General features: G+C 43.7%; 1 protein-coding gene across 2 annotated transcripts; it reads right to left on the bottom strand.

The window, feature by feature from the left end:
* Positions 1-4,114: 4,114 nt before the first annotated feature.
* Positions 4,115-20,850, bottom strand: LOC115143239 (ethanolamine kinase 1-like). 2 transcript variants are annotated; one of them, XM_065001857.1, is made up of 10 exons: positions 20,783-20,850; positions 20,478-20,651; positions 11,274-11,411; positions 10,934-11,055; positions 10,429-10,569; positions 9,378-9,520; positions 8,495-8,578; positions 8,246-8,406; positions 8,076-8,149; positions 4,115-7,516 (listed from the first exon to the last, which is right to left on the bottom strand). In XM_065001857.1, exons 2-10 carry the CDS (start codon positions 20,622-20,624, stop codon positions 7,444-7,446), a joined length of 1,083 nt encoding a protein of 360 aa, XP_064857929.1. In that variant the 5' UTR covers positions 20,625-20,651; positions 20,783-20,850; the 3' UTR covers positions 4,115-7,443. The 2 variants fall into 2 exon arrangements, with proteins under 2 accessions (XP_064857929.1, XP_064857928.1); XM_065001856.1 differs by having other exon boundaries at positions 20,478-20,846.
* Positions 20,851-26,870: the final 6,020 nt, after the last annotated feature.

The following is a 26,870-nucleotide window of genomic DNA, read 5'->3' as shown; positions in this document are numbered from 1 at the left end:
TAAGGGAGAGCTAGTTCTCCTCACTGACTGAGTGGGAGAGAGGAAGGGAGAGTTTTTAATAGGGATAAAGGAGTAAGGGAGAGCTAGTTCTCCTCGCTGACTGAGTGGGAGAGAGGAAGGGAGAGTTTTTAATAGGGATAAAGGAGTAAGGGAGAGCTAGTTCTCCTCACTGACTGACTGAGTGGGAGAGAGGAAGGGAGAGTTTTTAATAGGGATAAAGGAGTAAGGGAGAGCTAGTTCTCCTCACTGACTGACTGAGTGGGAGAGAGGAAGGGAGAGTTTTTAATAGGGATAAAGGAGTAAGGGAGAGCTAGTTCTCCTCACTGACTGAGTGGGAGAGAGGAAGGGAGAGTTTTTAATAGGGATAAAGGAGTAAGGGAGAGCTAGTTCTCCTCACTGACTGAGTGGGAGAGAGGAAGGGAGAGTTTTTAATAGGGATAAAGGAGTAAGGGAGAGCTAGTTCTCCTCACTGACTGAGTGGGAGAGAGGAAGGGAGAGTTTTTAATAGGGATAAAGGAGTAAGGGAGAGCTAGTTCTCCTCGCTGACTGAGTGGGAGAGAGGAAGGGAGAGTTTTTAATAGGGATAAAGGAGTAAGGGAGAGCTAGTTCTCCTCACTGACTGACTGAGTGGGAGAGAGGAAGAGAGAGTTTTTAATAGGGATAAAGGAGTAAGGGAGAGCTAGTTCTCCTCACTGACTGAGTGGGAGAGAGGAAGGGAGAGTTTTTAATAGGGATAAAGGAGTAAGGGAGAGCTAGTTCTCCTCGCTGACTGAGTGGGAGAGAGGAAGGGAGAGTTTTTAATAGGGATAAAGGAGTAAGGGAGAGCTAGTTCTCCTCACTGACTGACTGAGTGGGAGAGAGGAAGGAGAGTTTTTAATAGGGATAAAGGAGTAAGGGAGAGCTAGTTCTCCTCACTGACTGACTGAGTGGGAGAGAGGAAGGGAGAGTTTTTAATAGGGATAAAGGAGTAAGGGAGAGCTAGTTCTCCTCACTGACTGAGTGGGAGAGAGGAAGGGAGAGTTTTTAATAGGGATAAAGGAGTAAGGAGAGCTAGTTCTCCTCACTGACTGAGTGGGAGAGAGGAAGGGAGAGTTTTTAATAGGGATAAAGGAGTAAGGGAGAGCTAGTTCTCCTCACTGACTGAGTGGGAGAGAGGAAGGGAGAGTTTTTAATAGGGATAAAGGAGTAAGGGAGAGCTAGTTCTCCTCGCTGACTGAGTGGGAGAGAGGAAGGGAGAGTTTTTAATAGGGATAAAGGAGTAAGGGAGAGCTAGTTCTCCTCACTGACTGACTGAGTGGGAGAGAGGAAGGGAGAGTTTTTAATAGGGATAAAGGAGTAAGGGAGAGCTAGTTCTCCTCACTGACTGACTGAGTGGGAGAGAGGAAGGGAGTGTTTTTAATAGGGATAAAGGAGTAAGGGAGAGCTAGTTCTCCTCACTGACTGACTGAGCGGGAGAGAGGAAGGGAGAGTTTTTAATAGGGATAAAGGAGTAAGGGAAAGCTAGTTCTCCTCACTGACTGACTGAGTGGGAGAGAGGAAGGGAGAGTTTTTAATAGGGATAAAGGAATAAGGGAGAGCTAGTTCTCCTCACTGACTGACTGAGTGGGAGAGAGGAAGGGAGAGTTTTAATAGGGATAAAGGAGTAAGGGAGAGCTAGTTCTCCTCGCTGACTGACTGAGTGGGAGGGAGAGAGAGAGGGAGAGTTTTTAATAGGGATAAAGGAGTAAGGGAGAGCTAGTTCTCCTCACTGACTGGCAGGGAGGGAGGGAGGGACAGAGAGAAAGGAGTGTGTGTGTAGACAACTGAATGAAAAGGTGTGTGTGTGATGAAGGGGATCTCGGTCCACATCAAGTGTGTCAGAGTTCAACGGTTATATCTTAGCCATGTGATATGACCATGTCAGCAGAGCCCATGACATGTTAGGGTTAGTAGGAGACAGTTGTTTGTTACGACGTTAAAGGTGTCTGACAGCTGAATCTAAAAGATCATTGGTCATGAATCATAGATTGGTCTGTCCATGTTGCTCGTAATAAAGGTACATTCACAATGTGGAATGAGTTGAGATACACTGGATTAGACTTGGGGTTCATTACTGTCACCAACAGGCATTGACATAGATGTTTCCCCTAAACACACATCTATTATTTCTAGAACATATCCTTAAAAATATTAGGGCCAGGGTATGAAACATCTGATCTCTCCCTAACGACGCGGCAGTGTAGCCTAGTGGTTAGAGCGTTGGACTAGTAACCGAAAGGTTGCAAGTTCAAATCCCCGAGCCGACAAGGTACAAATCTGTCGTTCTGCCCCTGAACAGGCAGTTAACTCACTGTTCCTAGGCCGTCATTGAAAATAAGAATTTGTTCTTAACTGACTTGCCTAGTAAAATAAAGGTAAAAAAATAATAATCTGATTTTGATTCTGACGGAGTGTGCTGCCCTCTGCTGTTTGGGATGGGCACAGCACCATGAAATATCCCGATCGCTAGAAAGTAAGATTATTTAAAACATTTTTTATTACCAATATTTACAGATGACAGAGGTTGAATAACCCCCATTAATAGCATAGGTAATGAGATGCACTTTCACTGAACCCTCATCTCCTTTCCAGACTCAGGCTGCACCAAAGTAGTCTAAAGTTTCAACTTGTCTCCTTATATCCTCTCCTTCATATGCACTGACAACAAAACAGGACAAGGCAATATGGGGGATTCCTTGTGCGAGAGTTTCTTTCACATCAGTGCAGGTGGAGTAAAGGAAGCCACTTTAGACTATCAGGATGCACCCAGTGTTTCAGTTTTTTGCACTTGCGATAGTAGTTGATCAGCAGTGACATCTAGTGTAATGAGGAGAAATGTCTAAGGAATCTCCCTCCAAGCCCTTATTCTAGATTGATCTCATCCTTCTCTGTTCTCTAGTTGTGTACAAGCTGTATGTGATGTGTGCATAATGTCTTTCAATCAATTTATTTTGAACGCGGGTTTACAATGTACTTGTCACAGAATGTTATACAAATGTTCTGTAAAATGTGTGTTTCTTTGAGTGTGTGTGTGTGGGTATTGAACGCAAAGGTTGGCCTGAACCCTTTGTCTGTGTATTCTGACACCCTGGCCTCTTGTCTTGACCACATCTGTTGCTCTGTCCATGTACTGCAGTTTGCCTTGACACAACAGTTCTCCATCTCAATAGGCTTAATGCCGCTTCGTCTCCATCTGCGCTGACCTGAAAGAACTGGACAGGTGAAATGAAGCTTTTCAACCCATGTTATCAAAAACAGAATAGGAATCCAGCCTTCATCACAATGTACTGGACAGAAGAGAGGTCAGATTTGTGGTGTAATCGTATTGTTAACTGAGGCAGGCCTGTGGTTAGTTGCTGTTACACTGTTGTAAAGCATTTGGTGAGCAGGATGAAGTGGCCACTGATCTACGGTCAGTTTGACAACTTTGCCTATAACGTTAAGGACAACTTCAACCCAGAGCCAAGGGGATGGCACTGTATAGAGACTGTATCAGAGAAACATGTTTATCTAATTATGACAGAAACCCAGAAGAGAACTGTCACCTGTTGTCACCCCTGCTGTTGTAAATATAGATAGATTTTATTTTGTTTATAAGAGCCTGTGTAATTTAAAGGTGTACCTTTTCTGTATGTTTTCTAAGTTGTGATTTTGTTTTTTGGAAAATAATAAATTTGGTTGTTATCTTTTCTGTGTGTTCAGCTGCAATCACGTGCTCCTATATCCCCACAGGAGTCCAATAATGAGTTCTTACCATACTGACTGAGGTTACCAAGGTGAATTTCCACCCCCAGTCCTCATTATGGTAACGATATTTAGGACCTTACATAAACAGTTGCTTATCAGCCGGGCCTATAGTGAAACTAGAAGGCAAATACACGGTCATAAATCATGATATATTACTGACCAAATGCATGGAAGTCAACTCCTATAGAAATGCAATGTCATCAGAGCAGTGTATTAGGATGTGTTTTAGAGGACATCTTCAGTAGTGGAGCCCCTTGGTGGTATTCCCAGGGCCAGACAGGTCGCAGGAAACTAGTGAAGCCAAAACCTATTACACCTTCAAGGTTGGTGTTCTGTCACTCACACAACAAATAGTTCAACGTTTAATGGAAATATTTACTGACCAATGTTACTCTCCCCAGCACTCAAGTGTGGAGGATCACTGTACAGTCAGATTCACAGTATTTCTTAGTATTTACAACCGCTGACTCCCTACACTCACCTAAAATTCAACAGTCAAAAAAGAAATTATGGAGAAAGTAGAATCTAGTTTTCTGTAGTGTTTAAGTTATTTGCAAATGAACTGCAAGCCTTATGAAGCTAACCATTTTGGTATGTGTATATAGAAAACGTAAAATGAAAACATGAATACACCCTTCAACACATCTCTAGTCTACAATTACCACCGTCAGGATGTAACCCTTCCAGTCAGCACATATCCACAGGGTTATGTTGAAAGAATAAAATCAAGTCCCACATTAGTGCACATTTAACTTCCTACATGTGTATTAATGGCTATTTTTCTAAATGGGGAACTTACTTCCTTTACTTCAAATGTAAAGTCTTCTAGGACACATTCAAAAGCTCTTTCAACGTTTGTCCAGTGAAGGCATGTGCTGTAGTAGTGTATAAAAACGCTACTTTATAGATTTTACTAGTAGACCTACGGGCACTGCGATTCTTGAACCCGCTCCTGCTGGCTTGCCCTCAAAGATCTGAGAGGATTGGATAGGTGTTAGGCTGGAGGGAGTTTCTAAAAAGACTAGTAGTAGCAATAAGCATAATCGTTTACATTTGGTGAAGGGAGTTAAGGGCATATTTAAGAAGAGGAAAGCAGCCCTAGCCTGCCGTAGTTGGTCTACCACTTCAATTATTGGGGTGCATTTCCATGAAACCCAGGGTCATTTTTGGTTGTGCATTCAGGAAGCAGACATTTACAGTCATCTATCTGGCCATGCTAGCATGAAGTAGGCTGTTGCTTTCTAATCACAAATCTCAACCATTAACCTATGTTGCCACTTCTGTTTGTTGTAGCTTGGCAATCTAGTGTCTGACTAGTTTAGTTGAATGTAACCACAGACCACCAGGAGTGCTTTGGTGCATAGAACATCTTGACATTCGACCACCTTGTCTCCATCTAGTGTCTCCCTCATACTCTTATGGTCAGTCTCCATCTAGTGTCTCCCTCATACTCTTATGGTCAGTCTCCATCTAGTGTCTCCCTCTTTTCTCCTTCAGCACCACACGTCTGAAAACAGGATGAAAGCAATATGGTGGATTCATTTGTCATCCATCTAATTGTTTCCTATTAGTGTAGATGAAGGAAAGGAATCCACTCTAAGATGATTGAGATGCACCCTAACAGGAATACAGTTAGTCTCACTGAAATTTTACAGTCAACTCAAAGGAAACACATTCACATATGTACATCTACGATAAACAGGAATTCATTGCACTTGGTCACCTGTTAGTTCAACCCTGGGCCGACATAGAACAGTTGGTGGTGAGCTGTGACTCACCTGAAGCCTTTCAAAGTGTCGTCTCTGTCCATAACGGCCTTTAAAAATGTATACAAGAGGGCCTTGACCATCCATTTAGGAAACACTACAAGATTCTCTCAACCAATTCCGCTGACTCAATGACATAAATGGTTTGGAATGTTGTAGATAGAAATGTACTGTATAGAATAGACACAATCCTACATCAAGTATGAGTCATTTCCATTTGTTGCATCAATCTACTGCTATGTTGCAGATGCTCTGCTTAACACTATTCCAGTAGTCAAAAACCCTGGTCCTGGACAGTTACAGGGTGTGCAGGTTTGTTCCAGCCCAGCACTAACACACATGATTAAATTAACCAGGATAATGATGATTAGTTGAATCATGTGTCTAGACTGTAGCTCTCCAGGACAAGAGTTGGTGAAAATGGCATCGACCCTCCCTGCCCGTACAGCTAGTGACAAGGGACAAAAAGGCAAGCTCTCCTGAGAGCCAAGAGGCTGCTCATCAGTCTCACCGTGTAGCCAGGCAACACATTTTGGAGTGTGCTAGGGGAACTAAGAGGCCTGGCAAGCATGGCTAGTGACTCATCACAACAGTCCTTCTCTTCAACACCTTCATAGAGTTGGCAGCCTCCTATATTGGTGAATTATTAACCCTGTCAGTAACAGGAGACAGCCAGGGATCACAGGACAGGCTTATGATATCCTAATACGGCTCTCCTCTACTTCCCCTTACATGTTGATCTTCTGATCTGAGAGGAAGGGAGGGGGGACCGGGATAAAGGAAGGTGTTAAGAGTTCCTCCAAAGATCATGATGTCAGTCAGAGAAGGAAGTGGTTGCTGGCTCAGTGTGGACTTTACCCTGCTGTCTTGTCCTTGGCCACCTCACTCACATCCTGATAAGCTTCAGAACAACATTGGGGTTAGTGATTCCACACCCTTTGAAGCACTGGCTCTGACAGTTTACGCAATAACCTATTGTATAAGATTCTGGCTCCTTTTTAGGGAAGTTATGACTGAATGGATGGAGGTTGGGATGTTACAGTGAATATGTGCACTTCAGGCAAAAGTCCCTCCACCACCTCAGCCAATCAAGAGAGTCGAGAGAGGAGGAAGTGTAAAAGGGCAGAGGGAGGTGAGAGAAAGGGAGAGGAAGAGGGGTCAGATACTGGGGAAGGCAGGGGTGATTGAGGTTGTGATTTTCAGAGTAGTCAGAGTGCAAAGTTTAACAGAGTGAGTCACCATAACTATAAAAGCTAAAGTGGTGGAAAAGAGGCAGAGGGAGAACAGGGCCCTGGTTTAAAGTCTAGCACCAGTGACACAAAGCTGCTCCTGGCCACAGAGGCAGCTCTGCTGTCACAGACATTAGTAAACGACCATATCACTGTCTTGCCGTGGCTAGCCCCTCTCTCCTACACTACACGCCTTGAACACAACCACAGGGAAAACTCAGAGCCCATAAATACAGAACTGTCTGCACACTGTTCTCCATGTTGGCACCAAATGCTCCCGGACTCAGCTAGTGTTTCAGCTACCCGTCTGCCTGGGGAATGAATCTTACGTCAGTAGGTCAATCAATTCTTCACAGAATAAATAAATAAAGACACATTTACACACAGACCACCCCTGGCTGTTTTGGGGAATCTTGATGAGCTTGACTGGTGAGACAGAGGTGGACAGAGTTGAAGAGGAATTAAATAGTATTTGCGCTTGCTGCCAGGGACCGAGTTTGGAAAAAATGTTGTGGTCCATCCACACTCGGCCCTCTAAATGTTATTTACCCCACCCCTCGACCCCATTAATAATGCTCAACCCCAACTTTTGTCCCTCATCCCCCAGCACAGCCCTCTCCTGCTCAAAGTGTGTCTGCTCCTCTGGTCAGTGCCAGTGATGGGGTCCCTCTCTTCTTCTCCTCTCATTCTGGGATCTGTAGAGCCATCACTGCAGGTTTGGTCTTGAAGTATTGGTTGAAGCGCAGCACAGCATACCTGCAGGAGATGGGGAGGGAAGAGATAGGGAAAGGAAGTGTTGAAAGAGAGCGGAAGAGAGTTCCATTTTGACTTAATGAGAGCACCAAGTATCCAATAGCAGCCATAACAATAGCCCAGACAGCTCCAATTGACTGGTTGTTAAACTGTCAAGAGCAATATGTCATTCATACAGGTGACCGGAGGGGACAGTTCTGTCGTCACTGCAGGACTGATTGGGTTGCAGACACTCAAACCACCAGGGTCAGTTTCACCTCTGCAGGCCCAAGACGAGACCGCTCTCACTCTCTACGCCATTTTCCTTTTCACAGGCCCTCTCCCCGCTTTCTCTACTGGTCAGCTTTCTCTGCGTGTGTGTTTGTAGAAACTGTGTTTGTAGAAACTGTGTATTGGAAACTGTGTTGTACCAGAGCTTGACCGTGCTGCAGGGTTCATCTTTCAGTCTGTCATTCACATTAAATGATCCCTTTCACTCACATGCACCACAGGCAGACAGACAGGCAGACCAACAGCTTTTAACATCACTTCACAGGAGACCATTACACACAAACACACTTACCCCAGGAAGTCAAAATCGATGGAGGAGTACTTGGCCTGGATGAGTGCCCAGAAGCCCCAGAAGAAGTGTGATGCCTACAGAGAGGTCAAAGGTTAGACAGGGTCAAACTAATCAAAGTTTCAGCCCAGCATCTACCAAGTCATCTGATGGAGAGAGTGTGTGTTCCTCACCAGAGCAAACTTGTTGACCTGTATGTAGAGTCTCTCCAGCTCTCTGTCGCTGACCTCCTCTCCTTTCTTAGTGGACAGTTTGTACGCCTGCAGATACACACGCAGCCACTCCAGCTGCATCTCACGGCTAGGATACAGCCCATAGTCCAGCTCACTCATACCTGTAAACACACAGGTTCACACACACATTACATACATATACACACACACACGTCATGACTAAGATACAGCCCATGTATCTCCTCTTACCAGCAAACTCGTTGAAGTGGTTCCCGATGTCAAAGGCCTGATAGTTGTAACTAGAGTATTCATAGTCTATGAACCGGACATGGCCTGGAGAAAATGGAGAGGTTGGAATCAGTAACATTTGGATGTTATAATTAAGTGGATGATGCGAGTTTGTGGATGATCACCTGGGTGATGTTCTAAACTGATGACATCTCTCATCCTCTTTGCTGTTGAGGATGATGTTCTAAACTGATGACATATCTCATCTTCTTTGCTGTTGTGGATGATGAGGATGATATTCTAAACTGATGACATATCTCACCCTCTTTGCTGTTGAGGATGATGAGGATGATATTCTAAACTGATGACATATCTCACCCTCTTTGCTGTTGAGGATGATGAGGATGATATTCTAAACTGATGACATATCTCACCCTCTTTGCTGTTGAGGATGATGTTCTAAACTGATGACATATCTCACCCTCTTTGCTGTTGAGGATGATGTTCTAAACTGATAACATATCTCACCTTCTTTGCTGTTGAGGATGATGTTCTAAACTGATGACATATCTCACCTTCTTTGCTGTTGAGGATGATGTTCTAAACTGATGACATATCTCACCCTCTTTGCTGTTGAGGATGATGTTCTAAACTGATGACATATCTCACCTTCTTTGCTGTTGAGGATGATGTTCTAAACTGATGACATATCTCACCCTCTTTGCTGTTGAGGATGATGTTCTAAACTGATGACATATCTCACCTTCTTTGCTGTTGAGGATGATGTTCTAAACTGATGACATATCTCACCTTCTTTGCTGTTGAGGATGATGTTCTAAACTGATGACATATCTCACCCTCTTTGCTGTTGAGGATGATGTTCTAAACTGATGACATATCTCACCTTCTTTGCTGTTGTGGATGATATTCTTGCAGAGCAGGTCGTTGTGACAGAGCACCACAGGAGAGCCCAGCTGAGACAAGTGCTCCTTCATCCACACCATCTCCTGCTCCAACACTGCCTGGCTGGGCACCTCCTGCTGGATCCTGGAGAGATGGGGGGGGCAGGAAGGGAGAGACGGTAGGAAGGGAGAGACGGCAGGAGGAAGTGGGGAGTAAGTTGGTTTATTGCTAGTCTTTATCTTAAAAGGATAATGTTTAAAATCAGACACGGAGTGCGTGTGTGTGTACTGTGTAGAGTCAGAGTGCCCAGTGGAGCAGTGCTGAGGGGAAACGGACACTGTCCTGTGTGGTAATGGGCTTGAAGCGTTCATCCAGAAGATTGACCAACTCACCCCTCTGTCCAGGGCCTGCCACCTCTAACCTTCTTCCACTAGTAGTACAGCAACTACTGGCTGGACTGCTCAATACTAGCAGTAACCTACCTCCCCATGGCCTATCACCACCGAGGACCATCTACCTAGGCCACCTCTCGCCAACTGAGTGGCCAAGTCCCCAGAGCCTCACCCAGCTCTCTTCTCCCTGCCTGCCCAGATCTCTGCTGTTGGCTGGGTAGAGCAGCAGCCAGTACCCACCCACAAGAAGACAGAAGCCTCCTCTGACAGTGCTGGCTGGGGCACACTTGTTGAGTCTACATGTGTGTGTGTGTTTGTACAGTGCAGGCAGGCTGGCTGAATGACGCATTAGCTCGCTACATTACCCAGGCATTCTAGGCAGGCTGATAAGTGGTATGCAAACATCGGTTATCCCAGTGCATACCTCCGCCTCCATAATCCACCTCTACCCTGTTGTTATGATCGCACTTATATAGGAGTATGTATAGAGGACTTAATAGCAGACCCAGGCATTGAGGACAGGACTGGGAGACAGCTGGCCAGCACATATATGAACAGTAAACTGTTTTAAGAAAATACCTTCTTGAGTAAGAGGGGGCCAAAGTGTGTGTTTGTGTTCAGATTAACTGGTACAGAGTATTGTGTTCAGGTTCCTCTTACCTGGCGTTGGAGGCTTGCTCTGTGAACTCGGTGGCGACCAGAGAGAAATATTTCCTCATCTTGATCCACAGGTTGGGTTTGGGGATGCAGCCGTTATGTGCGTGGATTGCATGGATACGAGCCATCTCCCTGGATATTAGCCTGAGGACACACAAACACACGATACATCATTCTACAAGTATGATGAAATAGACAATCATTACGGAATGACTCCTATCCCCCAAAAATAGGTTTGTGTCCTGCATCCTGTTCTGATCAATGAAAAAGTAGTTTACTTGACTGTTTTTTGACCTTTTAAATGGTGTTTACTCTACACAGTTCTTATTGTAGTTCCATGGTGCAGCCAACAGGGCTTAGGACTGCCTAGAGTCGCAGTCCCCCTGGACTCATTAGCAGTCAGCTATGCTAGGAGCTTGTATATTTACACATCAAACCAGGCTTTCCCTGCAGACTAGACAGATACCAGGATCAGCTTGAAGATGGTTTTCTAGTAAAATGTCCTCACCTGAGTAAGATCGGGTCCCTGACGTCCTGTGTTCCGAGGGCGTCCCCCTGCATGAACTCGTAGCAGAGGCCATTCTGGAAGGTGCAGTATAGGCGCGGCGCACAGCCGTTAGCATGTAGAACCTGGAAAGACATGCAAAGGATTAGACACTGATGACCTCATAAGACACACCAGGAAGTAGCCTGCATATGGGTCCACGCACAGGGAGTTGAACTTGGCTACCAGTATAGATGCCCTTAGTTTGATAGTGAAACGCTCTGAAGTGTCAAATGTGTGAACTGTAAATGGTGTGTGTGTGTGTTTGCGAACCAGGAAGCTCTTGAGAACGTGTGTGGTGCACCTGGAAGCTCTTGAGCTCGTTGTCTCGGTCGACGATCAGCTCCGTCTTGTTCCCATACACACGCACCAGAACCACGTCCTCTGGACTGGCATCCACATAACAACCCACCAGCTTATTAGTGGTCCCATCAGTGAAGAGCTGAGAAAGGGAGGGAGGGAGATTAATACAGCAAAAATGCATCAGGTAGCCTGGCGGGTAGGGGTGTTGGGCCAGTAACCAAAAGGTTGCTGGATCGAATCTCCGAGCTGACAAGGTTAAAGTCTGTCCCTGAGCAAGGCAGTTAACCCACTGTTCCCCGGGCGCTGATGACGTGGATGTCCATTAAGGCAGCCCCCCCCACACCTCTCTGATTCAGAGGGTTGGGTTAAATGGGGAAGACACTGACTAGGTATCCCCCTTCCCCACCAGTGAAGGTATAGTTTAGTCGAGTCTACTCTAGTTAACTGTCACTAGGTCAGTTGAGGCACAAGCCTGTCCTTGCCAGGAGTCATATCAGGAAGCATAGGCCTAGATGACCATGAGAAGGTTGAGGGAGTCACAACAGTCATTTCCTAGAAGGTCTGACTAGCTTATCTTATGAGCTGAGATAGGTACAGTATTCTGGGTTATGTCTATACTGAAGCTGGACAACTGGGCCAAAGGGCAAGGACTTTCCAGCTAGGCTACTTGTTTAACGGCACCCAGACAAGGAAGCTGTTTGCATTGCCAGCCACTTCATTCAATGACTACTGTTGGGGGAGAAAGTAACACACAGGAAGTCATGGTCTGCATGTGTAGTCTTTAGTTACATGTGGCTTTCTTTCCCCATCTCCTTTCTGACCATTGAGATCCACCCAATGGCTAATAACTTACCATATTCATGCTCTCTGGAATGGGGAAAATCTGGACTAGTGATTTTACAGTGGGCAGATATCCATCCCCAAAGCTAGAGATTGCAGAGCGACTAGCCCCATCCACACTGGCCCGCTCTCTGGCCGCCCACCCCTACATAGCTGGCATTCCTAGCATGGTTGACCAGAGAGCTGGGCACACCGGCACCATGTTATGACCACACACACGTATACCGCTTTGGACTGCTTTATCCCGTGACAGTCTACACAGACCCAGAACACAATGGGTGTCTCCACGTATCACAGGCAATAAGCTCCAACACAACTGGGATAATTATTAACCAACATTCTGTTTTAAGTGACGTGTTCTTTGAATGAGAACAGAACGTCTGCATATCTTAGTAGGCCATCACTTTATTGTGGCTACAAATTAAAAAACCTTCTCCAGAGCATTGATCTTCTCTGTTGAGACTGAACCCTTCTCTCCGTTTCTAGCCATTCATGAGGCCATAGACAGTCAAACACGCAAAATATACGAAGTATCTCTTGCACACACACACATCAGAATTGGCAGAAGGCCACATGGCATTCATGTGTGATAATAAGCAGGTCAAAGGTGATGGGAATGGGATGTGACTGGGGTGTTGGTAGGTTCTGGTGTTTGTAGGGACAGAGGGCAGGATGTTTGGGACTGGACACTAGATATTTACAGTAACAGAAAGCCCCCCCGACCCCTTCCAAATCCTGTCCAGGTGGCTCAGTCAGTTCAGATCCAGTAACCCCCCCAACCTTCACTTCTATCCAACTAGTTTCTCACACGTTCTCCCAGCTCTCCATCCATATAAGTCTACCACTCAGTCTGTCCTCCCACTCTCGCTCAGTTTGTCCTCCATCTCTCGCACATACCCATGCCTGGTGGGGGCTGTATTAGGCTGTGTGGGTTACAGGGACAAAGGCAGGGGGACAAAGCCTGTTTGGCTGGCTCCCATTGAGAAAAGCTGTGTTGGGAGGTCAACAGTATCACGTTCTCAGTCACAGGGCAGCCGGGGGGCAAACCCAGATTAAGCCACACACACACACACAGCTGAGAGACAGTCACATTCTGGCCTCAATGTACCAAACACAGGATGACTGGAGTTAGACATGTCTAAGTTTGTCAGCACTAGGCAAGAGTGGGAAGTTAGTCTCACTAGCAAGGCCCTAGAGCTGGGCGATATGGCCACAAATCCACATCCCAGTAAATTGACACATTTTTCACGACAACCATAAATCAGCGACAAATAATTGATCGTATTTTTTGTGGGGGGAGCTAGAGTTGGGTGATATGGACAAAAAGTCATATCGCGATAAAGGTAACTATTTTGCTCGATAACACAACGATGAAACATTTCTTAAATGGATAGTTACTTTACATTAGCAGCAGGGCGCTACATTTCTTTTTTTGTGCCAGTGCCAAGTCAGACAATTGAGATGGTAGCCGATGATTAAAAAAGTAAGCCAACATATCCAGGAAATGCATTATTGATATTTTGATGTGCAACCTGTCAAAATAGGATCCAGAATGATCAGATGTATTTTTTAGCTCTTCAGAGAATTTGATAACATCTTTGTGCTTATTGACCTGTAGGCTACATTACTCACCACCTGAGGAAGTGGGAACTCAAAACCCTTAGCTAGATTGCTAACTCTAAATATGACATTGTTGCTAGCCATGTAGTCTAATTGAGTAATCAGTAAATGTAGGCAAATGTCTTACAAAAACTTTCCAGAACAACTGTAGTTGCTTTGAAAGCATTTTTTAAAGGTGTGGATCAGCTTAGTATAGCGGAAAGATTGTTGCTTCCATCAATGTAATTGTCTGCGTCATCTCCAATCCCCCATATATCTATATCTATATACACGCGTATATACACACGTATTTTTTTTTAGAATAAACCTTTATTATTCCCCACAAACCCTACCACCAATTGGAGTAAACAATAACACTGCATTTTCCCCCGCAATAGCATTTTTAGCAACAGTCCTGCTTCTCAGAATGCATCTCTCCCTCCGCCATGCACAGAGTGAGAAGGGGGAATGAGAGTCAGCAGCCCACAGCCAAACAGGGACAGAGATACTTTCATAGCAGGAATCAACATAATGCATACGCCATTACTGTTGACCGAATGATGGTTTTCGAACAATCTACAGGAATGTTGTGCAGCAAAAATCACTGAAAATGACCTGAGTAAACAGTGTCGGTAATTTTGGGTTTATAATCCCTGCTCTTCACGGCCCGAAAGAAACCAGTGTGTCATGTACCATTAGTGTCATCATCATACGTCACAAACACATTGCCATAAAACAGCTGACAAGATACAAGAGTCACCCGATAGCAGGCCTACCTACTGCTTAGTGCCAGTGAATAATGCATTTCCCCTTTCCCCGACAGGAACCCTATACGTGGAAGACATCACCCAGTGTCAGAAATAGGCCTAGGTATATTTATTTAACTAGGAAAGTCAGTTAAGAATAAATTCTGATTTACAATGACGCCTACCAAAAGGCAAAACGCCTCCTGCGGGGACGGGGATCAAAAATATAGTACAAAACACACATCAGTACATAGAGACCTAAGACAACAACATAGCAAGGCAACAACACAACATGGTAGCAACACATTGCAGCAGCACAACATGGTATAAACATTATTGGGCTGACAACAGCAAAGGGCAAGAAGGTAGAGACAACAATACATCCCACAAAGCAGCCACAACTGTCTGTACTGTCTGTCTCCAGTTGGTATGGAGATGAGTTGTGTCTTATGTGGGTGTGTGAGTGTAGCTGGGGGTGAGTTGTGTCTTATGTGGGTGTGTGAGTGTAGCTGGGGGTGAGTTGTGTCTTATGTGGGTGTGTGAGTGTAGCTGGGGGTGAGTTGTGTCTTATGTGGGTGTGTGAGTGTAGCTGGGGGTGAGTTGTGTCTTATGTGGGTGTGTGAATGTAGCTGGGGCTGAGTTGTGTCTTATGTGGGTGTGTGAGTGTAGCTGGGGCTGAGTTGTGTGTGTAGCTGGGGGTGAGTTGTGTCTTATGTGGGTGTGTGAGTGTAGATGGGGGTGAGTTGTGTCTTATGTGGGTGTGTGAGTGTAGCTGGGGGTGAGTTGTGTCTTATGTGGGTGTGTGAGTGTGTAGCTGGGGGTGAGTTGTGTCTTATGTGGGTGTGTGAGTGTAGCTGGGGCTGAGTTGTGTCTTATGTGGGTGTGTGAGTGTGTAGCTGGGGCTGAGTTGTGTCTTATGTGGGTGTGTGAGTGTGTAGCTGGGGGTGAGTTGTGTCTTATGTGGGTGTGAGTGTAGCTGGGGGTGAGTTGTGTCTTATGTGGGTGTGTGAGTGTGTAGCTGGGGGTGAGTTGTGTCTTATGTGGGTGTGTGAGTGTAGCTGGGGCTGAGTTGTGTCTTATGTGGGTGTGAGTGTGTAGCTGGGGGTGAGTTGTGTCTTATGTGGGTGTGAGTGTGTAGCTGGGGGTGAGTTGTGTCTTATGTGGGTGTGTGAGTATAGCTGGGGGTGAGTTGTGTCTTATGTGGCTGTGTGAGTGTGTAGCTGGGGCTGAGTTGTGTCTTATGTGGGTGTGTGAGTGTGTAGCTGGGGCTGAGTTGTGTCTTATGTGGGTGTGTGAGTGTGTAGCTGGGGGTGAGTTGTGTCTTATGTGGGTGTGTGAGTGTGTAGCTGGGGCTGAGTTGTGTCTTATGTGGGTGTGTGAGTGTGTAGCTGGGGGTGAGTTGTGTCTTATGTGGGTATGCGAGTGTAGCTGGGGTTGAGTTGTGTCTTATGTGGGTGTGTGCGTGAAGCCAAAGTTAGGTGTTTGTCGGGGATCAGAAGTGAGGCAATTAAGGATGGGGATATGATGTGGTTATCTGACAATGGTGACTCACAGGGTACTGAAATAGTCTGGAAACGCACACTGTTTTGCCACTACACTGTCCATCTTATCTGAGAGGACAGCTTACAAAGTGTCTGTACTTACGTGAAGCTATTGAGGCAGTGGGGAATGCAAATGAGATAGGAGCTTTTGACTGTTCACTCTGGTGTTCACTTTATAATCATGACATTTTGATCAACTGAATTAAATTGAAATATTTTTGCACAGATATCTTCCTTGATATGTTGTGAATAACGTGTGTAAGTGTCAATGTCTGATAAATCGTTTGTGAGCATGTCTCTGATATCGAAGGAGCTCCCTCAATCAGTGGGGCCAGAACCATTTGATACAACCACTTTGTGCTCTCCTGAAAATACAGTTTTCACATTCGTCCATTTAGATGTGACATCTTGTCCAATCAAACTATTTGACTGAAGTCTCGAAGAAGTTTTGTGGTGAAAACAAAAAAATTTGAATGATCATTTTGCTATGCTGCTAATCAAGATTTAATGAGCATCTGAGTCTCGTTTCATTTGGAATCTGTTCAGTTCTAAAAGCAATGTTTATAACAACCCATCAGTAGCCATCAACCCCAGCTATAACTTAACTGTGTCCTTCAAACATGTTCTTAAAATATGCCACATCTTGAAAGGTAAAGGTATGAATGATGCTTCACTCAGATGGAGTTGTTCTGGAACGACGTCTGGATGAGCAAGCATGGCATCAGTGGGCGACTCAATACTAAGTTTCCTGAAGTCCCAAACGGAGATAGAAGTCATATCCGAGGACCAGGCAAGGTAATGGGTGGATGGCAAGTAGAAGTGAGGCAAAAAGGTCCAAAAAAAAGAGGTCCAAACCCGAACTGACTGAAATATAAGCAGAGTACTTTCTCCTTTGGATCAAGTACAGGAGAGAAAAATGCATTTTACGCACCAGAAGACCCTGGCCAGTCGACAGAGTGAACTTGAAATTGATCCTGACAAAAATGAGGAGAAAGAACCTACGTCGTCAGGTGAGGTGAAGGCTTCCAAGCCACCCAAATGATCAGGAAAATGCCTGAGACGACTCTGGCCCAGTGGGAATACGATTCACAGAGAAAGTGGATCCATGCCTTTTGGCTGATTTGTTTGTGGTATCAGGCTGGGTGAAGAACAAGTTGGGGTCTGTCAATTCAGTCAAAGTACCCAGAGGTGTGTCTGCTGCTCAGAGGGAGAGGGTGCTATTCGTTTCGAGTCTCTGGACAAAAGTGGTGTCCTGCTTTGATCTCCGGAGTAGAGCGCCACTGAAAGGAGTGATAACTGGGGTGAGGTTGAGTGTTATACCCTGACTACACCGCTCGCGTCCTGTGCGCGATCGTGCAAAAGACATTTTGGAATCTATATTATTAAATTATTGCGTCAACGAGCGTCTGCGTTGCCAAGGGCTAAAATAGAAGTCAGTTCTATTAGTGACGCAGATCGCGGTGCAAGTCCTGCCTCTCCCATCTCCTCATTAGTTTATGGAAGCAGATACCCACGTGAATCTCATAAATTGGTTATACCCACGTGGGTGATTGAAAGACGAACTGTGTTGTCGGTCGTCGTGGTAATACTATGAAAGTTTAGATGCCAATCACCATATAAGTTCAAAGAAGAAAAAACCTGGAAGGAGGAAAGATGACTAGAAACGATTCGGTTGACCATTTTATGTGTGGATTAATTGTCCGAGTAGAGGACCTTCTGCATTTCAGGTAAAATAGCAAAAATGTTTAATGCTTTTCGACATGTCCCCAAATTTATGTAATTGGTTCAGAGTAGAGGTTCGACCGATTATGATTTTTCAGCGCAGATACCGATTATTGGAGGACCAATAAAGCCGATACCGATTAATTGGCCGATATTTATTTATAATAATGACAATTACAACGATACTGAATGAACACTTATTTTAACTTAATATCAATAAAATCAATTTAGCCTCAAGTAAATAATGAAACATGTTCAATTTGGTTTATTTAAAAAAAATAGGCAAGTCAGTGAAGAACAAATTCTTATTTTCAATGACGGCCTAGGAACAGCGGGTTAACTGCCTGTTCAGGGGCAGAACGACAGATTTGTACCTTGGTAGCTCGGGGGTTTGAACTTGCAACCTTCCGGTTACTAGTTCAACACTAACCACTAGGCTACCCTGCTGCCCCATAATGCAAAAACAAAGTGTTGGAGAAGTAAAAGTGCAATATATGCTATGTAAGAAAGCTAACGTTTCAGTTCCTTGCTCAGAACATGAGAACATATGAAAGCTGGTGGTTCCTTTTAACATGAGTCTTCAATATTCCCAGGTAAGAAGTTTTAGGTTGTAGTTATAGAAATTATAGGACTATTTCCCTCTATACCATTTGTATTTCATTAACCTTTGACTATTAGATGTTCTTATTAGAGGGCGACCGATTATGATTTTTCAACGCCGAAACCGATACCGATTATTGGAGGACCAAAAAGCTGATACCGATTAATCGTCCAATTAAAAAAAATACATATATTTGTAATAATGACAATTACAACAATACTGAATTAACACTTATTTTAACTTAATATAATACATCAATAAAATCAATTTAGCCTCAAGTAGATAATGAAACATGTTCAATTTGGTTTAAATAATGGAAAAACAAAGTGTTGGAGAAGAACGTAAAAGTGCAATATGTGCTATGTAAGAAAGCAGTTCCTTGCTCAGAACATATGGTTCCTTTTAACATGAGTTTTCAATATTCCCAGGTAAGAAGTTTTAGGTTGTAGTTATTATAGGACTATTTCCCTCTATACCATTTGTATTTCATTAACCTTTGACTATTGGATGTTCTTATAGGCACTTTAGTATTGCCAGTGTAACAGTATAGCTTCCGTCCCTCTCCTCGCTCCTCCCTGGGCTCGAACCAGCAACACAACGACAACAGCCACCACATCGAAGCGTTACCCATGCAGAGCAAGGGAAACAACCACCCCAAGGCTCAGAGCGAGTGAAGTTTGAAATGCTACTAGCGCGCGCTAACTAGCCAGCCATTTCTCTTCGGTCACACCAGCCTCATCTCATCTGGGAGTTGATAGGTTTGAAGTCATAAACAGCGCAGTGCTTGACGCACAACGAAGAGCTGCTGGCAAAAACGCATGAAAGTGCTGTTTGAATTAATGTTTACGCGCCTGCTTCTGCCTACCACCGCTCAGCCAGATATTTAGGTAAGTAGGCTACCCTGGGGCGGCAGTTTCTTGGCACAAAGCAAGTATCTTCTTCTTATTGGTGTCCTTTTAGTGGTTTATTTGCACCAATTCGACCATGAAGGCCTGATTCACGCAGTCTCCTCTGAACAGTTGATGTTGAGATGTGTCTGTTACTTGAACTCTGAAGCATTTATTTGGGCTGCAATTTCTGAGGATGGTAACTAATGAATTTATCCTCTGCAGCAGAGGTAACTGAGTTTTCCTTTCCTGTGGCGGTCCTCATATGACAGCCAGTTTAATCATAGCGCTTGACAGTTTTGAGATTGCACTAGAAGAAATGTTTCAAGTTCTTGAAATGTTCCGGATTTACTGACCTTCGTGTCTTAAGGTAATGATGGACTGTCGATTCTCTTTGCTTATTTGTGCCGTTCTTGCCATAATATGGACTTGGTCTTTTACCGAATAGGGCGATCTTCTGTATACTTCATCTACCTTGTCACAACACAACTGATTGGCTCAAACACATTAAGGAAATAAATACCACAAATGAACTTTTAACAAGGCACACCTGCTACTTTAAATGCAATCCAGGTGACTACCTCATGAAGCTGGTTGAGAGAACGCCAAGATTGTGCAAAGCTGTCATCAAGGCAAAAATAAAATATTTTTTGATTTGTTTAACACTTTTTTGGTTACTATATGATTCCATGTGTGTTATTTCATAGTTGATGTCTTCTCTATTAGTCTACCATATTTTTAAAAAATGTCAAACTAAAGTAAAACCCTTGAATGAGTAGGTGTGTCAACTTTTGACTGGTAGTATAGTATATACAGTTAGACGGCGGTGCAATTTCTTTTTGTGAACAAATGTGTAATGCACTTTCCAAACTGTGAAAGGCAGCAATACGCAACAAAGCGTCTAGTCTGCCGGAAAACCACACGAAGGGAGACATATGACCTTTTTGTCAACGTATCCATGGAGCACAGAATACAGACATGAACATTCGTTGTTGATTCGACTTAAGTCTCCAAGAACGGCGTAGTGACTGACAGCTAGTTAAATGCTAACACCACTAGCTTAGAACTCAGCTTGAATAACTACAAACGAAGTAACTAAATGCAAGAAAAGCCAGTGTGATGCACGAAATAAATGTTTTAAATGTATGCACGGGACGAGGACTATATCAAGGCCCCTGGACTGGTCTGATAGTTATGCTAACTTTAGCTAGCTAGTGATGATGGGCCATGGCGTTGGCGCATCATTCAGTGGAGAGATGTCGAACTTACCTTGGTCTTGACATGGTTTATGTCCCACGCTGGCCGAAGCTGCTTTACCAGCTTCATTGCCCCATCGGTTACGTTATGTTCCTCCACGAAAATCGGGAATTTTCGAATTACCGGCGACCCCACAGGCACGTGTATCTCCGTCTCCATAATGTGGTTTATTTTCCGTTTCGAATTCTTGACAGATATGAATGGAATTCGTGACATACAAAAAAAAAACAGAAATTGTTTGTGAGCTGGTTGGTATAAACGGCTAACGGTAGCTAAACAAGGTGCTTATAAATGGTTAAAGCAAAGGATGCAACTACCGGTGAGGTTCTCGTCGTCGCTTATCTCCTACTTGGCACCGCCCTCGCGTAATCATCCGACGCTAGACGCGCATAACCGCGAGCTCCGAGCAACCGGCGGACTGGGAGGGAGCACGCCAACTTTCTAAGCCCGAGTTTGTCCGAGTGGAGTCGAAGAGCGTCAGAGTAGCCGTTTAGTTTTTCGGTATTGTGACAAATAAACTCTGTGGGTGTATGCATATCCAAAGAGTCATTATCAAATAACATGAGAAAGGCGAAATTCATTACCTTGAATGAGAATTTACTTTTGATCAGAAAGAAACATTGTCATTGTTTTTAAGCAACATTTTAGGCCCATTGATTGGTCCCAGACATTGACAATAACTTGGTCTGGGGCGCCCCCTATTCTTCTCAATATGATTAGAAGTACCAATTTTAGTCAGAGTGTGTCAGTGTTGTAATGCCAGTCGAATATCAGTCGAGTACCAGCACCAGCAATGTAATGGCATTCAATATATTTTATAGGGTGTAAAACAAATAATGTATACCCTAAATATTTGCTAATTTAGGCTCACTCAAGCTCATTTCAGTTATAGTGTCACAAGTCATGACTGAGGGAAGGAAACTCATTCAGCAATCACAATTTTAAAAAATTGTATTCCCATTGTTATTGGACCTTGAACCCATAGGAGGCCATTTTGAAATGTATAAAAGCCTTATCCATTTTTCTGTCTGTAGCTAGGTTTCCATTCAATTGGGAACAGATTTTAATGTGAATATTCTAAAATCTGCATGAAAACAGTATGCATTTTCCCACCAGAGATGAGTTTATCAAACTGACTTGTTACAGATAAAAGGCTGTGTGTGATGACGTAGTGCACATACAAATACCTTTTGAGGTTAAATTCCCATGTACAGAATAACAAATACAAGTTAAGTGGGTTTCCATTGCATGTTCAACTCTACTATGGTTTTATCACAAGAAATGTTGAGTTATGTAGCTCACATCCTGGTATTGGCTGGCATGTACGCTCTAGCCAACACCTTGCGGGTATAGCCTACATCAGTGTTTCCCAAGTCAAGTCCTTAAGTACCCCCAACAGCACACATCTTTGTTGTAGCCCCGGACAAGCACACCTGATTCAACGTGTCAACTAATCATCAAGCCCTCAATGAGTTGAATCAGGTGAGTTTGTCTGGGGATACAACAAGTTGGGGAGTTGGGTAACCCTGGCCTACATACATGATGAGATTATTATTGGCAAAAGAGCTAGATGATTATTATTTGTTAAAAGGCAGCAAGCATCGATGATCATGTCACCAGAATGAGACCCTTGATATTTATACTTTCATCATAACTTATTTCATCTGTAGCCTAATAAACTGCATACATTCAAGACAAGTTGTAATGGGAGTGTCACACAACATGTAGTCGAGTGACTCCAAGTTTACTTTGATATGATGGTTATTATAGCAATATTTGCACATATAAGCGTTTCCACTGACATTTATCGCATAATTCAAATCAAATTTATTTATATATATATACCTTCTTACGTCAGCTTATATTGTGCTGTACAGAAACCCAGCCTAAAACCCCAAACAGCAAGCAATGCAGGTGTAGAAGCACGGTGGCTAGGAAAAACTCCCTAGAAAGGCCAAAATTTAGGAAGAAACCTAGAGAGGAACCAGGCTATGAGGGGTGGGCCAGTCCTCTTCTGGCTGTGCCGGGTGGAGATTATAACAGAACATGGCCAAGACGTTCAAATGTTCATAAATGACCAGCATGGTCAAATAATAATAATCACAGTAGTTGTCGAGGATGCAGCAAGTCAGCACCTCAGAGTATCTCTACCACTGCTGCTGTCTCTAGAGAGTTGAAAACAGCAGGTCTGGGACAGGTAGCACGTCCGGGGAATAGGTCAGGGTTCCATAGCAGCAGGCAAAACAGTTGAAACTGGAGTAGCAGCACGGCCAGGTGGACTGGGGACAGCAAGGAGTCATCATGCCAGGTAGTCCTGAGGCATGGTCCTAGGGCTCAGGTCCTCCGAGAGAGAGAAAGAAAGAGAGAATTAGAGAGAGCATACTTAAATTCACACAGGACACCGGATAAGACAAGAGAAGTACTCCAGATATAACAAACTGATGCAGATTTAAAGAGGAGTCCGTAATTTGCTTTCTAATGATCATGATCTTTTCCTCAAAGAAGTTCATGAATTTATTACTGCTGAAGTGAAAGCCATCCTCACTTGGGGAATGCTGCTTTTTAGTTAGCTTTGCGACAGTATAAAAAATAAATGTTGGATTGTTGCTATTTTGCTCAATTAAGTTGGAAAAATAGGATGATCGATCAGCAGTGAGGGCTCTTCGATACTCCCCGGTACTGTCTTTCCAAGCTAGTCGGAAGACTTCCAGTTTGGTGTAGCAGCAGTAAGGGCTCTTCGATACTGCACAGTACTGTCTTTCCAAGCTAGTCGGAAGACTTCCAGTTTGGTGTGGCGCCATTTCCGTTCCAATTTTCTGGAAGCTTGCTTCAGAGCTCGGGTATTTTCTGTATACCAGGGAGCTAGTTTCTTATGACAAATGTTTTTAGTTTTTAGGGGTGCAACTGCATCTAGGGTATTGCGCAAGGTTAAATTGAGTTCCTCAGTTAGGTGGTTAACTGATTTTTGTCCTCTGAAGTCCTTGGGTAGGCAGAGGGAATCTGGAAGGGCATCAAGGAATCTTTGTGTTGTCTGAGAATTTATAGCACGACTTTTGATGTTCCTTGGTTGGGGCCTGAGCAGATTATTTGTTGTGATTGCAAACGTAATAAAATGGTGGTCCGATAGTCCAGGATAATGAGGAAAAACATTAAGATCCACAACATTTATTCTATGGGACAAAACTAGGTCCAGAGTATGACTGTGACAGTGAGTAGGTCCAGAGACATGTTGGACAAAACCCACTGAGTTGATGATGGCTCCGAAAGCCTTTTGGAGTGGGTCTATGGACTTTTCCATGTGAATATTAAAATCACCAAAAATGTGAATATTATCTGCTATGACTACAAGGTCCGATAGGAATTCAGGGAACTCAGTGAGGAACGCTGTATATGGCCCAGGAGGCTTGTAAACAGTAGCTATAAAAAGTGATTGAGTAGGCTGCATAGATTTCATGACTAGAAACTCAAAGGACAAAAAGTTTTTTTTTTTTTTTGCGGGATGCACGGGGGATATGGTCACTAGTGTAACCAGGAGGTGAGGCCTCATTTAACACAGTCAATTCATCAGGCTTAAGCCATATTTGTCAGGCCAATCACGCCGAGATTGTGATCAGTGATTAGTTCATTGACTATAACTGCCTTTGAAGTGAGGGATCTAACATTAAGTAGCCCTATTTTGAGATGTGAGGTATCAACGATCTCTTTCAATAATGGCAGGAATGGAGCATAATTCATTTTACCAACATAAAAAGATCCCACCTTGTTTAGCGTATTTTGATTTGTCACGTGGAAAGTTTAACAACATATATTTTGTTTCCATCAGGCCTGTCATGATTTTTTTTTATCAGACATGCACTTTACTCGCATAAAAAGGTTGGATGGAAACCTGGTTTGTAAAATGGATTTTCTATCTATAAAACCCATTGGTTTTATCAATCAAGATTATTATATATTTTTTTATCAACTTCCACTGCTCTCCTAGCAGGGGTGGAAAGAGTATTGAAATAGTTACTTGAGTTACTTTTAAAATAAAAACATTGACCTTGGTAATTAGCTAATTTAACTCAGGTTACCTGAATGTTGTTACATATGATATTTTCCATACATTAAATTGAAAAAGGAAGCGAGGAAATTAATGATGGGATTTGATTAATGCCTGGGCAATTAAGGGAACCGTGTTAGTGTTGATTGCATTGGATTTGAAACCGGGCTGCCTCCAGGGCATGAGCTGGAGGCCTACAGCAAAGTCGGCTCAAAGCAAAGGGGATGTAAATTAAGCACGTAGAGTAGCCTAATGAGTAGGATTCTGTAGCACAAGCTGGATACCAACCAGTACTCTACTCTGCACCTTAGAGGCTGCTGCCCTATTACAAAAATATAAATGCTTCATGCAACATTTTCAAATATTTTACTGCGTTACAGTTAATAGAAGGAAATCAGTCATTTGGAATAAATTCATATGGATTTCACATGACTGGGCAGGGGTGCAGCCATGAGTGGGCCTTGTTGGGCATAGGCTCATCCACTGGGGAGCCAGGTCCAGCCGATAAGAATACATTTTTCACCACAAAATGGCTACGCAGTCGCGGCGTGGTTATACGTGGTCTGCAGTTAAGAGACCGGTTGAACGTACTGCTAAATTCTCTAAAATGACGTTGAAGGCAGCTTATGGTAGAGAAAGTCATTTTTACAACAATTGTTTACATACAGATTATTTCACATATAATTCACTGTATCACAATTCCAGTGGGTCAGAAGTTTACATACATTAAGTTGATTGTGTCTTTAAACAACTTGAAAAATTCCCGAAAATGATGTCATGGCTTTAGAAGCTTCTGATAGGCTAATTGACATCATTTGAGTCAGTTGGAGGTATACCTGTGAATGTATTTTAAGGCCTACCTTCAAACTCTGTCTCTTTGCTTGACATCATGGAAAAATCAAAAGAAATCCGCCAAGACTTCAGAAAAATAATTGTAGACCTCCACAAGTCTGGTTCATCCTTGGGAGCAATTTCCAAACGCCTGAAGGTGCCACGTACAAACAATGGTACGCAAGTATAAACACCATGGGACCACGCAGCCGTCATACCACTCAGGAAGGAGACGCATTCTGTCTCCTAGAGATTAATGTACTTTGGTGCGAAAAGTGCAAATCAATCCCAGAAAAACAGCAAAGGACCCTGTGAAGATGCTGGAGGAAACGGGTACAAAAGTATCTATATCCACAGTAAAACAAGTCCTATATCAACATAACCTGAAAGGCCACTCAGCAATGAAGAAGCCACTGCTCCAAAACCGCCATAAAACAGCCAGACTGCAGTTTGCAAATGTACATTGTGACAAAGATTGTACTTTTTGGAGAAATGCCCTCTGGTCTGATGAAACAAAAGTAGAACTGTTTGGCCTTAATGACCATTGTTATGTTTGGAGGAAAAAGGGGGAGGCTTGCAAACCAAAGAACACCATCCCAACCGTGAAGCACGGGGGTGGCAGCATCATGTTGTGGGGGTGTTTTTCTGCAGGAGGGACTGGTGCACTTCACAAAATAGATGGCATCATGAGGAAGGAAAATGATGTGGATATATTGAAGCAACATCTCACATGTTATTGTTTTAAACCAGGTAATGAGTGACAATGGCTATATTTTCACACCCAGTAGGACCCCGTCTACCTTCAGTGTGTACCAAGATTCTCTGATTTCTTTAACTATTTCCTCAGTGACAATATCTCTCATGAGTGATGTCATTTGAATATCATGTGACGTGTATGAGGCATTGTGGGGCATGGGGCTAAACACCGTGGCAAGTTCCTTGTCTTTCAGAGTATTACCATCATAGACAGAAAACGTCTACTGCCCTCTTGACACTAACGCGTCCAATGTCCCCCTCAGTGGTTGCTGGTTTGAAATAAGGAACTCAATGATGTCCACAATCGCCGACAAATACATGTGATTTCTTTCCAGCTGCCCATCATTAACAAGTGTTGACACCAATATTCCCAAGCACTTCAAACTAGGTTTTTCTTTCCGCAGTGCATTTCAAACGGTCCTTGCTTGACGGTGCCTAGCAAATCCTTTGGTACTATCAATAGAATTCTTCCAGTTAGAATACCCATCTTGGGTGAAGGCCTTGTCTGCATTATCATTGGACCCAACACAGAACTTACCACATGTGAAACGAAATGCAGCATATGCAGTATCTGAGTATTACTGCCACTTTCTTCCTATGAAGCAGTTTCTATTAAATGAGTGTTTTTGGACAGAACCTGCGGCTAGGGTATGATTCTAGGCTAACCTGGGCTGGCTCCTCTGTTCCAAGATAATCAGGAACAGTCAGAGGTGGAGGCTACTGTGAGCCATTATGGCGGTGTTTGTAAAAGGATGGGTAGGCTCTGCACACAGAAC

The sequence above is a fragment of the Oncorhynchus nerka genome, linkage group LG15 (genome assembly GCF_034236695.1).
Source record: "Oncorhynchus nerka isolate Pitt River linkage group LG15, Oner_Uvic_2.0, whole genome shotgun sequence".
NCBI classification, from domain to species: Eukaryota; Metazoa; Chordata; class Actinopteri; order Salmoniformes; family Salmonidae; genus Oncorhynchus; species Oncorhynchus nerka.
This window is presented reverse-complemented; position numbering and strand designations above follow the sequence as displayed.

What these genes read in the sequence shown, in the direction of transcription:
- LOC115143239 (XM_065001856.1), bottom strand. Translation starts at nt 20,681, where the DNA reads ATGTCACGAATTCCATTCATATCTGTCAAGAATTCGAAACGGAAAATA. An exon ending in GAGCAAGCCTCCAACGCCAG is followed by an intron (nt 9,521 to 10,428) that starts GTAAGAGGAACC and finishes CCATCTCTCCAG; the next exon opens with GATCCAGCAGGAGGTGCCCA. An exon ending in CATCCACAACAGCAAAGAAG is followed by an intron (nt 8,579 to 9,377) that starts GTGAGATATGTC and finishes CATTTTCTCCAG; the next exon opens with GCCATGTCCGGTTCATAGAC.